Source organism: Mesoplodon mirus (assembly GCF_964341445.2).
Source record: "Mesoplodon mirus genome assembly, chromosome: 13".
Lineage (NCBI taxonomy): Eukaryota > Metazoa > Chordata > Mammalia > Artiodactyla > Ziphiidae > Mesoplodon > Mesoplodon mirus.
In genome coordinates, this window is record NC_138989.1 from 28,739,963 (window position 1) to 28,755,584 (window position 15,622).

Below are 15,622 nucleotides of genomic sequence, written 5' to 3' on the forward strand. Positions count from 1 at the left end.
ACAATCCATCATATGACTTAGTTACTTTTTATATTTCAAAGTCTATACCTCTTTTACATGGTTGTAATCTGGTAAACATAAAAATTTATATTCAGTTTCTCTATAGAACATTTTATCACAAGAGTTTTGAAGAATACTAAGATCTTTCTGTTAATTCACGCTGCCGGTTTTACTTAGGACTTTATTTTCATGTGTCCACATCACCCTTCTTTCCACAGGGTTGTGGTGATAAGCCCACCAGTTGCTGAGCCCCTACTGTAGGCATTGTGCAGAGCGCTTCAAAACATTTTTTATTTCATTTAATTTTCGTATTGGCCTCATGAGGTTGGAATTATCCCACTTTTTTTTGTAGATGAGAAAGCTGAAAACTCTGGGAAGTATCTTATTTTAAAGTCGCATCACACAGTTATTAAGTGATAGAAGGACGATTTGAACCTAGGCCTGTTAAAATCTAAAGGCTTGTTCTTGATACTTATTCTACCAGATGGCCTTACCAAGGCAGCCAAGAGAATGCTTACTTAGATACTCAACTGCTTGAACATCAGCAGTTGTGAAGAAATATATTAGCACAGGGCCATTATGGCGGTGGAAAGTTAAATTTTTTTTTTTTTTTGCGGTATGCGGGCCTCTCACTGTTGTGGCCTCCCTTTGCGGAGCACGGGCTCCAGAGGCGCAGGCTCAGCGGCCATGGCTCACGGACCCAGCTGCTCCGCAGCATGTGGGATCTTCCCGGACCGGGGCACGAACCCGTGTCCCCTGCATCGGCAGGCGGACTCTCAACCACTGCACCACCAGGGAAGCCCGAAAGTTAAATTTTATTTCATTCTTCCTGACAGCCAGGACAAGAAGAGAAACTTAATGAAACTCTTTAGTTGGTCAGAGAGTATACTAGTTTTCTCCCATTTCTAAATTCTAAGTTCCTGTTAACCTTTGAGCATTTATAGTAGTGAATTTGTCTGACATAGAGGATAATGATTTTATAATTTAACAGTTAAAATAAAAGTATCCTCTATGTAGCTGTTTCTTGTGTCAAATGCATAGCTTTTTTTCCCCTCATTAAAAATGTAACTTGGAAAAAATGATTTTATGGGGGAGCTGGGTATAAACTAATGATTACATAGTTTCCCTGTCCTTACTTTTGATACAGAAACAGCAAACTAGGGACTTCCCTGGTGGTCCAGTGGTTAAGGCTCTGTTCTCCCAGTGTAGGGAGCATGGTTCGATCTCTGGTCGGGAAACTAAGATCCCACATGCTGCATGGCGTGGCCTAAAAACAAACAAACAAACAAACAAAACCCCCCCAGCAAACTAAAATATATGCTGATCATGGATTCTAAGCCCTCAGTGGCCATGGTGTTTCAGAAATCCAGGCTTGGTTAGGCTGCAGGAATTATTTTATTGCTAAATTTCAGCCTGTTAACTGTTCAAAACTATTCTCTTTTTTTTCTAGTATTAATATAAAAACTGTCCAAAAAGCCTACTACTTCTCTCTTATAAAATATTTGAGTTCTTAAGCTAGTGCTGTTGTTGATCAGTTTTGATCAAGTCGTTGAGAATACTTGGAAAAATGGAGCATGGTCAGGGCATCCTTCTTTCCTTCTTCCCCTACCCCACCCCTGATTAGCCCATCAGCAGGTTCTGTGCGTTCTGCTCCTGATTCATACCTTGCATCCGCTGCTTTTCTTCCTGGATTCTGCCACCACCAGGCTGACAGCCCTGTTGCTCCCCAAGACAGTGACAGTGGCCTCCTCACTGGCCGCAGGTTTTCACTTTGACCCTCTCTGCTGCTTTCTTCATATGGCATGACTGACCTGGAAACCTATCTCGCACCAGCTCACGCTCTTCCTAGTATCCTCCATGAGCTTCCCATTGTACTTCACCTCAAATTGAAACTCCCTGTACTGTCTTTCAAGGCCCATGTGATCTGCCCCAACCTGTCCTTGCAGAAGCTTCCAGGGCCCTCCCACAGCTGCTACCTCGTTCCAGACAGAGCAGCGGCTTCTCCAACCCTGCAGTGAGTTGCTACCCCACTTCAAGGTCTCTATTTAAATGTCATCTTCTCAAGGAGTCTTTCCTGCTGTTTTCTTTCTCTCCCTTTTCTGTCCTTAATGGCATTGATTACCAGTTGTAATTATTTTATTTGATTGCCTTCTTTGGTCTCTGTTCACTAACATGTAAACCCTATGGGGCAAGGACCATGCGTGACTTGTTTGCTGCTTTATCATCAGTGTTACCAGTGGTATTTAGTAGGTATTCAGTAAATATTTATTGAAGGAACGAGGGGGATAGGAGTGAGCTGGCGAGAAGGCGGAGGTACCTATTGATACTGCTTTGTTTCACCATGAAAAAGAACAGATAGACCTAGACACTGCCCAGAGTTTGGTCACATAGGAAAAAGTTGTAGAGTAATTCTCAGAGCCATTTATTCATCCTAAAAGTTACCGGGATTCTGTGTCTTTTTGTCAGGCATAGTTTGCCTTTTGTGTATTCAACTAATTTGAATCATATTGATAATGTGACTGTGTGATAATTCAGCCATATGCTGAGGTTTCTACCCTGAAGACTGGAGTACTACCTTAATTTAAAACTGTTATTCACCTCTGAACATCTGAATTTTTTTGAAACTATGCCTTAATTTCCACGAGATAGTTGTGTGGTTCATCAGAATTTGTGATTCCATTGAGGTGAGGCTGTTTCAGAAAGTGCTGTGTGAACAGCAGGGCTCTGAGTGGCCTACTGGGTGGGATGTGTTCCCTCTGGTACCTTATTGAGCAGGCCTGCTGAGTGGGATTATCTGATTATCAACATTTGAGATTTAAAATGTCTGCTAAAGATGACAGTGTTTCTTAGGTGATGAGTTCTTTATGACAGACATTTCATACTAGGACTAGTGTGGTTTTTAAAAGCCATTCTATGTTAATTTATAGGAAGACATTAGTTTTTCTATTTCCTGGGACATGAGGGAACTTGTCTAGTAAATCTTAAGAGCATCAGATATTTCAGAATTTGTTAAAAAGAAGGGTCTAAACCCCAGCCTTGATTCTTGCAGCATTGTTAAAATGCTCTTTCCTTTTGAGAAATACTGAACTGAATTTTTGGCTTGCTATGCAAATCATCCCTCTTCCTAGTGTGTAAGTACTTTGATAATGTTAAAATATTTTGAAACTTAATGTTTAAATACTATTTCAGATATTTGATTTTGTTTTGTATCATCACATAGTTAATCTAGCCTTCTAATTAAATTCAACCTAATAAAAATTAATAGAATCAATAAATAGTAAAGTTGTTACTTTAATTGAAAGAACTAATTTACTGCATTTAATAATCTCAGACCTTGCTTAGGCCTACCATCAACTTAGGTTACTGGGATTGTTGAAAGTGAAGTCATGGGATTGTTGAAAGTGAAGTCATAAGATTGTAGGTTTTAGAGGGATTCCTTAGGTCTGGTTCTGTAAACAGAGGTGGCCAGCCTTTGAAGAAAGGCTCAAAGGTGTCACATGAAAATCCTAGGTGCTGTACTGGAAGTTTCCAACTGTTAAATCGGGGGGTGCCTTTCCCCAGAAACAATGTCATCAGTGGTAGGTAGCTGGGACGCTGGCCCCTGCAAGTGGGAATGGAGGAGCAGGGTAACAAAAGCACATTGATACTCGTGCGGGGGTTGGAGACTTGGAGGCCTCTCTTCGCTCTGTCATTTTGTGCATGCTTGGCTCCTCAGGCTCAGATTACCCATTTATGGATGAGTGGATTGGGCAAGATCATTTCCAGGGTTCCTTGAAGCTCTGCTGTCATGTAATTGGGATTTTCTGATTCCTGGGTCAAAGTCTGAGCAGGGATTTGGATGGCAGAGTGGTGCAGATGGTCAGGCACTGCATACTTAACCACCTTTTCTTATTTATTTATTTGTTTATTGTTTTTTATTTATTTTTTATTTAAATTTAATTTTTGGCTGCGTTGGGTCTTTGCTGCTGCACACGGGCTTTCAGTAGTTGCGTTGAGCGGGGGCTACTCTTCGTTGCGGTGCGCGGATTTCTCATTGCGGTGGCTTCTCTTGTTGCGGAGCATGGGCTCTAGGCACGCAGGCTTCAGTATTTGTGGATCGCGGGCTTAGTTGCTCCCCGGCATGTGGAATCTTCCCGGACCAGGGTTCGAACCTGTGTCCCCTACATTGACAGGCTGATTCTTAACTACTACACCACCAGGGAAGTCCCTAACCACCTTTTCATATTTGTGTGACTTACCAGCTCAGATTGAATAGCTGAAAGCAGTGTGTGTTCTCACAAAAATTTTGGTACTCTTACAGGAAAGCATTTTCAGTTTTATAGTGGAGGTCACTGAAAAAATCTTACAGAACTTGTACCTCTGTCATTCTTTGAGCACTTCATTACTTTCTAGTGCAAAGTAATGAAGCTTATCTTATAATTTCCAGCTTATCTTTTAATTTACCTGTCCCAGCCCTGATTTCTGCCAATTTCCCAGAGTCCTGGTTCCTTTGAGTGGGAATGGGCTAGGAATGCTCTTGCAAACTGGGGTGCTGTTGCTTCTCCCTCTTTTGGAGGGCAGAGCTAGGAAATAGATGGTTTTCTGAAGTTGTATAATACCTCTTGGTCCAGTTCGCCACTGCAGGGCTCTTCTCTCCTTCCCACATGTTAGGTTTGTATATTCTTTTCCCTCTGTTGCTGATTCCCAACAATATCACTGTATTTACTAGTTTCCTCAGTGCTACAGTACATACAAAATAGTTTCAGAATTTTTCACCAACGCTATTACCAACAAAAAACCTACTACATAAAATTGTTTTTCTTTGTAATTCTCTTTACCCTGAGAATGTATCATACTGAAGATGTATATCCATGTACTCTCAAAGAGGTTACTCTCTGTTATGGCTTGTCTTAATACTGTATTTCTCTCTCCCTCTTCCTGCTTTACAGAGTAGACACTCAGTAAATATTTGCTGAGAGGTATTCTGTGTCCTTTTGTGAGCTATTCCTGTCCACAGTACTTTTCTATGTTAAATTAATTACCATTTCTATAGGAGTGAAGTATAATTAATCTACCAAAAGCACTAATGTTCTGAGCAGTCATATATAAATAAATAAAAGATAATATATAACATGAAAAATGTAACTATAGTATATAATTTTATATAACACTAAATATATAAATAACAGTTATATATTTATCAAACTCTAGTATATACACACATATATTAAACCCATTTTATCTGTGTCTTCATATAATTTAAAATTATTTATTGCTTATATATCATTTTTAATTCACAGAACCCAAAGTTCCTTATTTTCTGGTCTCAATTTCAGCCAGTATTTCACATTAGTATCATTAGGTCAACAGAAATGTGGGTTTCAACTTTATTTTTCATCTTAAGAGTTAGGAGGCATATAAAAACATTATTTATGATTTTTTTTTGGTGGTATCATCATAGACTCTAAGGTATATAAATTCTCATTAATCATTAAAAAAAATTACAGACTGATGGAACAACCCATAGTTGCTGGGGAGAAGGAGTTAGCTAGGAGGAAAGATAGTTTTGGGTGGAGGGAAAGAGGTAGAGATAAATATGTATTTGAACTTAGGACAATGAAATTTAAGAAATGTAGACTGGGGAAATTAAGTTTTTTAGCATCCAATATAAATATATTATGTATTCTTTTTGTTAAAGCTATTTAATAAGTGATTCTCCTTTAAAAATAACGGTCTTTTTATTTTGAAAGTATGTTTTAATCACCCAATTGACAGAAATATGTAACTGTACATGTTCTTTGGTATTATGTCTCAGTGATGACGAGAAAATGTTAACGTTGGTGCAGCCAAATATTGTTCAGTCTGGTTATTCTATAGATGATCCTCTATTGGAAGAATTACTAAATTAATTATATGGTTGTGTCTATTCATGTATCAAAGAAAAACAACCATCGTATATTAAATAGGAGTTTGAAACATTTCCACTTTTTTTTGTTTTGTTTTGTTTTTTTTTTTTTGCTGTACGCGGGCCTCTCACTGCTGTGGCCTCTCCCATTGCGGAGCACAGGCTCCGGACGCGCAGGCTCAGCGGCCATGGCTCACGGGCCCAGCCGCTCCGCGGCACATGGGATCCTCCCAGACCGGGGCACGAACCCGTATCCCCTGCATCGGCAGGCGGACTCTCAACCACTGCGCCACCAGGGAGGCCCACATTTCCACTTTAATTGAAATGATCAGTGTAACTTTAAACTGGAAATATATTTAGGGAAGAACCCAAGAGTCTTTTAAAGATTTTTTTAAGGTATTTAAAAGTATTTTAAATGGTACCTTTTAAAGGCCTTTAAAGTATTTTAAGTTATTTTAAAAAGCAAGAAAAAAGTATTTTTATTTTACTTTCATTAATTTATATATGTATATTAAATATGTGTGTATGTTTTATATCTTATTACAGTTAAGCATGTTCTTCCCATCTTTTTCTTTATTATTCTCTTATGGGTATTTTAAAACTTAAATCCTTAAGCAGGACCTTCCAGAAATTTGGTCATTCTAACACCTTTTTTTTTGTATAAATTTTCATAGATATAATGAAGCCGTAGTCAGAATAGCTCAGATATTTTTTGTCAATGATAAAAAGACCCCAAATCATCTGAAAGTAACTTTTTGTATTTTCATTACAGGTAAATTGGAATATTCACATTGTACAGAAACAGAGGTAAGAGAAATCCTCAAATATTTCTCAGTAATGCAGCTTTGAAGTTCTATTTAGACTACTTCAGTTCTGAAATATCTCACTATGGGTTTTTGGTTTTCTGATGAGGATGTACTGAGAGCAAGTATATATCTTTTATATTTAGGAAGAGTAAAATGTGAAGAAAAATCAGTTATCTTGTCCATACTTTTTAAAATGTCAAGGTGTGTTATAAAGATCAGCCTAGTCATAGTTTAAAAAATTTCCTATGTTGTTGTTTATGAAATGGAGTTAACTAAGATTCAGAGCCCTTAATAGGAAGTAGTTTACATTCAATTTTTTAATAATCCAAAGTAGTGTGTCATAGTAAATCTTTTAAATGTGTTGGACTCCTATGGAGTTGCCTGGGAGTAGGAAAAAATAGGGACTTGGAAAGTGTTTCAGCAAGACTATTGATGAATTAAATGCTTTGTCATTTGTATAAGTAGGTTTATTATTTTCTAATAATTTAAATAATTTAAAATTCTGATTGTGAAATTTAATGCGACTCCATGTGTCCCTTGCAGAAATTTCAGTGGTGACACTGAAATATGAGGGCAGCATTGATGAATTATGTAAGTGTGGTGGTCTTTTCTGGAGCTGTTGCGTCATCCTTAATTAGGAGTCTTAGGTCTTTTGTTAATGACAATGCCTAATTAAGGATTTAAGAAGTTATTTTTCTAATTTTATGATACATTTACATGTTGATGTAGGTTTTATTAAATTTTAATTGTTACTTTAAGTAAGATGTAAGCTTCCTAAGGGATTATATTATATAATAAAGAAGCAAAAATAATTTATTCTTTTTTGCATTCAGAAGTTATTCAACGCATTTTATGTTTTCTGTTCAACTTGAGAAGTAGAGGTAATTTCTTCTAAATTAGCTGTAAAAATGAGCAAGAACTTAATATTTTTATATTGTGACAATTTTTGATGTATTGTTCAACATGATATAAAGGATTGGGATTTGATTTGAGTCCAAAAATACAAGTTCTGTCTGTGGTTTCTGGTGTGCATCTTTCTAGCTATCTAATTTTGAGCAAGTAGTTTTTTCTCTCAGAACTTTGGCTTTCTTACTTTTAAAATGTTAAAGATAATCTCTGTTAATCTCATGGGTTGTAAAATTTTAAAGTGATTATATAGGTGAAAAAGTTTTATAAACTCTAAAGACACTATTATCTGCATCAGAATGATACAAATATAATCAGCATTCATCTGCATTTAGGTAATGAAGTGTGAGGATATTACATACAAGGCATAGTCGTAAATCTCATTATTCTTACTATGTTTTGTTGCCATAAAATCAACATGGTTTTAACATTTTGTTTAGCACTTGCTTTGTATAGGAATGTCACTTCATGTTATCTCCTCTTTGATCTGTAACTTGGATCACCAAAAGAATTGGAATCTAAACAGAACTCTCAGTTTTTTTGTTTTTTTTTTTTTGGTCTGTTTGGTGAGGGAAAATCATGAGAAAAGAAAAAGTTCAGTGTGATATTCAGTTTACAGAATGGGTTCAGGGTATTTTTTAGAGTAACAGTGGTCATTACCTCTGGGGAAGAGATTGGGATTGTGGATGGTGGTTTATCTATATTGCTTGGATTTGTTTTGAAATGAGAATGTCACTGTATATTCCTTTGATAATTAAAATAATAAAAAGGAGGGGCAGGAGAGGGAGTGGGAACTTTTTCAAGAAGTTTGACTCCAGAGAAGGAGGAGATAGTTTAAGTAGGAAGTTTTGTTTTGTTTTGTTTTGTTTTGTTTTTTAGCTTGGGTAAGACCATACATTTGGTGCTGGTAGTGGTAGAAAGGGGGCAGAGAGAGAGACAGAGACAGAGAGAGAGGGGGATTTTGCAAAAATGTAAAACAATACCACCCTTTTCACTATTTTTTTGAGTTTCTATAAAAATGTTACACATATTAACATTTAATATTATTTTAAACAATTTAATTTGAATGATTCAATCAAAATTTCTCAGTTTTATACAAACAGAACTACCATACGACCCAGCAGTCCCACTACTGGGCATATACCCTGAGAAAACCATAATTCAGAAAGAGTCATGTACCAAAATGTTCATTGCAGCTCTATTTACAATAGCCAGGAGATGGAAGCAACCTAAGTGTCCATCATCAGATGAATGGATAAAGAAGATGTGGCACATATATACAATGGAATATTACTCAGCCATAAAAAGAAACGAAATTGAGTTATTTGTAGTGAGGTGGATGGACCTAGACTCTGTCAGACAGAGTGAAGTAAGTCAGAAAGAGAAAAACAAATATGCTAACACATATATATGGAATCTATAAGAAAAAGAAAAGTCATGAAGAACCTAGGGGTAAGACGGGAATAAAGACACAGACCTACTAGAGAATGGACTTGAGGATATGGGGAGGAGGAAGGGTACGCTGTGACAAAGTGAGAGAGTGGCATATATACACTACCAAACGTAAAATAGATAGCTAGTGGGAAGCATCTGCATAGCACAGGGAGATCAGCTTGGTGCTTTGTGACCACCTAGAGGGGTGGGATAGGGTGGGTGGGAGGGAGGGAGAGGCAAGAGGGAAGAGATATGGGAATATATGTATATGTATAACTGATTCACTTTGTTATAAAGCAGAAAGTAACACACCATTGTAAAGCAATTATACTCCAATAAAGATGTTAAAAAAATTTCTCAGTTTTAATTTCTAATACAATAAATGTTTGATAGGTTATAGCTCATATAAACAAAAGATCCTTGGACTCCCTGGTAATTTTTTTTTTTTTTTTTTTTCGGTACGTGGGCCTCTCACTGTTGTGGCCTCTCCCGTTGCGGAGCACAGGCTCCGGACGCGCAGGCTCAGCGGCCATGGCTCACGGGCCCAGCCGCTCCGCGGCATGTGGGATCTTCCCAGACCGGGGCACGAACCAGTGTCCCCTGCATCGGCAGGCGGACTCTCAACCACTGCGCCACCAGGGAAGCCCGTCCCTGGTAATTTTTGAGTGTAAAAGGGGTCCTGAAACTAACTAGTTTGAGAACTGTTGGGCTGGGGCCTGAAGAGCAGAGGTACTTCTTCCTGAGAAATGGAATTGGGGGTCGAGAGAGGTCATACCAGAGCCCTAACGTGGATGGTGGAATGTGAGGAAAGCCGTGATATAGGGATGAAGCCAATCTGTTTTGAGAGCGAGGGTCAGAACGGTGACTTCTAGAGCCTCTTTTCACCCTAAAATTGCTTTTCTGTTGAGAAAAGAGATTCCCTGTACCTCCTGTAAGTGAGAAGCCCCACGGGCCCTCTCTGGAGTTGGGTCCACTCCAGTCAGGGCTGCGAACCCCGGTGCATGTGGGAAGAGTGAGAAGGGGCCTCGACCACCGAGAGCACTTGGAGGCCCACGGCGCACGTGCGCCCAGCCTCTCCCTGGGAGGAGGGAGGGGCGCGCCTGAGCTCCGTCGGCGCCCCATTTTCTTCGCTCTGGTCTTGTCCTCAGGGGGCTCGCTGTACAGGTCGAGCCTTGAGTGTGGAGCCGGTGAATGAACACGGTGGGGTCGTGGGCGTGGGAGCCGGTGAATGAACACGGCGGACGCTTGCGGCTTCCCGTGGGGAAGAAGGTGGTCCGACTCCTGGCGAGGCTCCCAGACCCGAGGGGAGCCGCAGCCCCCTTACCTTTCCACGTGGCTGAAAGACGTGACTTTAAGTGTTTGACTGTTTTTTAATAGTTTTCTTAATACATAAAAATCATATTATGAATTCTTTTCTAGTTTTACTGATAGTCCTCTTTTTAATACTTTACCTGTATTCATAAAAACCAAGCAAAACTAGGACTCTAGAGAAAGCAAGGAGGCCATACATAGGCATTCAGCCAACTGTTACGGGATTTTGTACCTCAAGAATAGCTTAATGTTTATTAAAATCGGGTGTTTTTCCTTATTTCTCACTGTGTGGAAATTTTTTTTAATACACTGGATTATACGAGTATTTTCCAGCGTTTGAACTCATGAAGGGAAATCTTTCATGTAATTTGTTTTAAAAGACATGCAAAATTTTTACTTTAATATGCAATTTAAATTTTTTTTACAGCTTTGTTTCTATTTTTTGAAGATATAATTTACATACAGTAGAATTTAAACTTTTTAGTTAAAATTATTCGAGTTTTGACAAACACCATCTCCACAGTCAAGTTCAAGTTCCATCACCCCCACCCTGGTTCCCCCCCACTCCCCCTCTTGTCTTTCCCTCCCCACCTCACAACTCCTGGCAACCACTGATCTGTATTCTGTCCCTTTGGTTTTGAGGAGGACCTGCAAGGTAAATAGTGTGTTACTCTCCCTCGGCCTCCCCTCCTGGAATGGCTCACAGCTCAAATTGGTGATTTATAAACTCTTGAGTGAAAAAAAAAGCCAAAAAAAGTCTTGAGTGACTGACTGTACTTGGGATTTGCTTGTCAAGGAAGCAGTCCCAACCACAGTTTAGGGGAACTTTCACTCCCAGTTTACAAGTTTTTCCTTCTGCCATTATTTAAATAGTCTTGTGGGTTATATATTCTTATACTTGAAGAAAAGGCTAAGCACTTCAAAATACTAAAACATAAAAGATTTGAATTTTCAAGCATCTTAATTGAGACCTTTTCATTGTTTTTAGCTTTCCAAATTTCATCACATTCTGTCTTCTATTAACTACAGTTAATTATGTAGCACTCAGGCCCTTTCCCTTTAGCAGGCAAGAAGGTTAAATGAGTAACCAGGACAATCCTGTTCTGTTCTCCTTGATGGATTTGCTGTATTTTAAGTGGAATTGGTTAAAGCATTATATAAAGTTAAATAACTTTTGTCAATACTTTAATCTTGATAGAGCTAGTTTGTAAAAATCAGAGCATAGCGTAAAAATTTAAGCTTTACTGAGGGAAACTATGAAAAAGATTCATCTTCCCATCTTAGAAATAAAGTTCATGTGTACTGTATATAAGTACTTACTGTTTCATTCCCACATACATTTCTTTTTTTTTTTTGCGGTACGCAGGCCTCTCACTGCTGTGGTCTCTCCCGTTGCGGAGCACAGGCTCCGGATGCGCAGGCTTAGCGGCCATGTGGGATCTTCCTGCACCGGGGCACGAACTGTGTCCCCTGCATCGGCAGGCGGACGGACTCTCAACCACTGCGCCACCAGGGAAGCCCCCCACATGCATCTTTAAAAAATACTTTAGAGCTTACTCTATGCTGAGTTACTGTTGCAGGCATTAATTTAATTCTCACAACAAATTTATGAAGTGGATACTATTATTTGCATTTTGGAAATGAGAGCTAAAGTACGGAGAGGTTAAGTAACTTGCCCAAGGCCGTATAGCCAGTATGTTGCAGAACCATGTCTCTTCACCTTTCTTATGTTTGTGTTTATCCAGCCTTTATTTGTCTGCTGTGTGAGGCATCTGCATAATGCTGATAATTAATTTTGTGCCCCATTGGGGACAGTGAAATTGTCCTTATTCTGTATATGCTTCTCACCTATGACTCTTTCAGTCCGGGCATTATGTAGCCCTGGAATATGTTTCTTTTGAATGGAAACCAGAAAAAGGAGTGAACGAACGCCATCCACGAACCTCCAGCCCCATTGTTAGGTGAATGTAGGGTCTGTACTGGAGTAATTTGTGAATTAGTCTGATTCTGAATTACTCAGAATGACTCAAGAATTACGCTGCATATTGATATTTTAACCTCCTGGGAAATCAGACCTAGAATTAGTCTGCTTTGTGGGGAAACCCAAAGATTTTGAGAACAAGCCAAGAAATACATCATAGTTAGTATTTGGACTTATTGCATTCTGGTTATGTACAGTTTTTGATACAAACTGGACTATGTGAAAAATTTTAATGTTTCCTGAGCAGCCTAAAATAAACTGCCAAAGGTAGTATGTGGGTGTTTGCTGCTTTAACGCAGAGTATAATATGAAAAAAAATATCCATTTTGTCTTCAGCTAAATCAGCCCCCTGTACTTTGATTTTACCTCTGGCTCATGTAGACTCATGGTGATGGCTGGATGAGTAATCTCTCTTTTAATTGACATTTGATAGCCCTCAGTTAGTTTCAAATGTAACTAAAAAATTAACATGAAAGAAGTATGTAATATCTTTACAGAAATATTTGCATCAGCTTTAGCTGCATAGTGAGCCTTTTTAAAAAAATTAATTTATTTTTGGCTGCGTCGGGTCTTCGTTGTTGTGCGTGGGCTTTCTCTAGTTGTGAGTGGGAGCTCCTTGTTGCAGTGCGCAGGCTTCTCATTGTGGTGGCCTCTTTGCAGAGCACGGGCTCTAGGCATGTGGGCTTCAGTAGTTGCAGCACGCGGGCTCAGTAGTTGTGGCTTGCAGGCTCTAGAGCGCAGGCTCAGTAGTTGTAGCGCAGGCTCAGTAGTTGTGGCGCACGGGCTTAGTTGCTCCGTGGTATGTGGGATCTTCCTGGACCAGGGCTCGAACCTGTGTCCCCTGCGTTGACAGGCTGATTCTTAATCACTGTGCCACCAGGGAAGTCCAAAGGAGCTAGATTTTTATTTCCTTTTCAAAGTACCTTTCTTCATTTATAGAAATTATGTTAGCTTGTTGTATTTTGTACCACAGGCAGATACAGAGAAGGAAGTAAAAATAACTTCATACCCTACCATCTAGTTGTAATGACTGTTTAGAATATTCTTCTAGACATTTCTTCCCATATATACATAATAAAGTTGACTTATTCTTTGAGCACCTTTCTGTGCTACTCTTAGGGATACATGCATCTTTGCGTAAATGACAAACTTGGCTTTAAGGAGTTAGCCAGGCTGATGGAAAGGGTTTGGATATGGGGTGGAACTTTCCAGGCAAAAGGACATCATAGTGAGGACTCAGAGAGCAAGCTGTTGTTGAAACTGACAGCAGGATGTCAGCATGGAGAGTTTGAGGGGGAAGGTATAGGAAATGGAGGCAGACAAGTGGTGCCAGGTCTTAGAGGCTGTATTAAAGATTGGATGTAGATCCAGTGTCTCTTCAAGGGAAAAATCATTTCCTTCTGAAATTTTCTTGTTTCATTACGGTCATTCTTATTTTGCTATGTATCTTAATTTGCTTGTAGTTAGGAGAGGGGTATCGTTTTTATGCATTCACATTTCATCAGTTAAAGCATCATTTAATTAAATTGTTTTTGTAGTCACATAAGTAGAGTTGTATGAATAGGTTTGGGACCAGACTCAACTGCCCTGTGGTAAACGTTCAGCTCCCATACCTGGTGACCTAAGAGTAGCTAGCCTGTTCATGGCCAGTAGTTGTCACGGAGATCAGTCAGTATGGTCTCTAGAGGACTGGGGAGTGTGAGATGGGTAAGTCAGCTAGATAGAGGCTGACTAAGAGAACTTCTGCTGTTCAGTGTGGTGTCTCTTGGCATCTTCCCTAAATTTTGTAGAGATTTTACTGTATTTGGCAGATATTGTAAGACATATTTAAAAGAAAAGCCTGTTAGCAGTAAAATTGATGTTGTGATATTGTGATAATTACCTAATTTCTTTTGATGATGGTGTTTCTTAATTTTTTGTGAGAGGTTTATTGAAATGTAATTCACAAACTGTACAAGTCAACCGACCATTTAAAGTGTGTGATTCATTAACTTTTGTTATAGTCACAGAATTATGCAGCCATCACCACAATCACTTTTAGAACATTTTTGTCACCTCTAAAAGAAATCTGTTACCCTTTAGCTGTCATCCCCCATCTTCCCACTTCCCTAGCAACCACTAATTTACTTTCTTTCTCTATAGATTTGTCTGCTCTGGACATTCCATGTAAGTGAATCATAATATGTTGTCTTTTGTGACTGTGATTTTCACTTAACATAATGTTTTCAGGCTTCATCTGTGTTATAATAGCATGTCTCAATACTTCACTCCTTTTTATTTCTGAATATTCAACTGTATGGATAGACCATATTTTGTTTTTACCCATTCATTAGTTGGTGGACATATGAGTCATTTCCACCATTTGGCCATTATGTATAACACTCCTATAAACATTTCTGTACAGGTTTTTGTGTGGATGTAAGTTTTCATTTCTCTTGGATATATACACAAGAGCAGAATTTTTTGGGTCAACTGGTAACTCTGTGTTTTAACTTTTGAGGAACTGCCACACTGCACCAGCAGTGTATGAAAGTTTTGGTTTTTCCACATCCTCGCCAATACCCCTTATCATCTGACTTTTGTTCTAGCCATCCTAGTGGGTGTGAAATGGCATCTCGTGGTATGGATTTGCATTTTCCTGATGACTGATGATGTTGAGCAGAGCATGTTTTCATGTGCTTATTGGACATTTGTACATCTTTGTAGAAATGTCTGTTTGGATCCTTTGCCCATTTTTTAATTGGGTTATTTGTCTTTTTATTATTGAGTCATAATGGTTCTTTATATATTCTAGAGACAAGTCCCTTGTCAGATATATGATTTGCAGATATTTCCCCCCATTCTGTGAGTTTTCTTTTCATTTTTTTGATGGTATCCTTTCAAGCACAAAAGTTTTTAATTTGATGAAGACCAATCTTCTGTTTTTTCTTTCTCGTTTTGGTGGCATATCTAGAAATGCATTGCTAGGGACTTCCCTGGTGGTCTGGTGGTTAAGACTCCATGCTTCCACTGCAGGGGGTGTGGGTTTAATCCCTGGTCAGGGAATTAAGATCCCGCATGCCGTGTGGCGCAGCCAAAAATAAAGAAAGAAAGAAAAATTAATTTTTAGATATGGTATGAAGGGTCCAACATCATTCTTTTGCATGTGGATATCCAGTTGTTCCAGAGCTATATCTTGAAGGGACTATTTTTCTTCATTGAATGCTCTTGGTACCCTTGTCAAAAATCAGTTGACCTGATGTGATTATAAATGGGATTGTTTTCTTAATTTCATTTTTGGATTGTTCACTGTAAATATTT

At 38.8% G+C, this 15,622-nt stretch overlaps 1 protein-coding gene across 2 annotated transcripts in view; it reads left to right on the forward strand.

Annotated features, from left to right (window-relative positions):
- SPIRE1 (spire type actin nucleation factor 1) overlaps positions 1 to 15,622 on the forward strand; it is a 184,475-nt gene that overhangs the window by 15,226 nt on the left and 153,627 nt on the right. For both annotated transcript variants that reach the window (XM_082640716.1, XM_082640717.1), the window contains exon 2: positions 6,657 to 6,691. In XM_082640716.1, the coding sequence (XP_082496842.1) occupies positions 6,657 to 6,691 (35 nt within the window). The remainder of the gene's footprint in view (positions 1 to 6,656; positions 6,692 to 15,622) is intronic.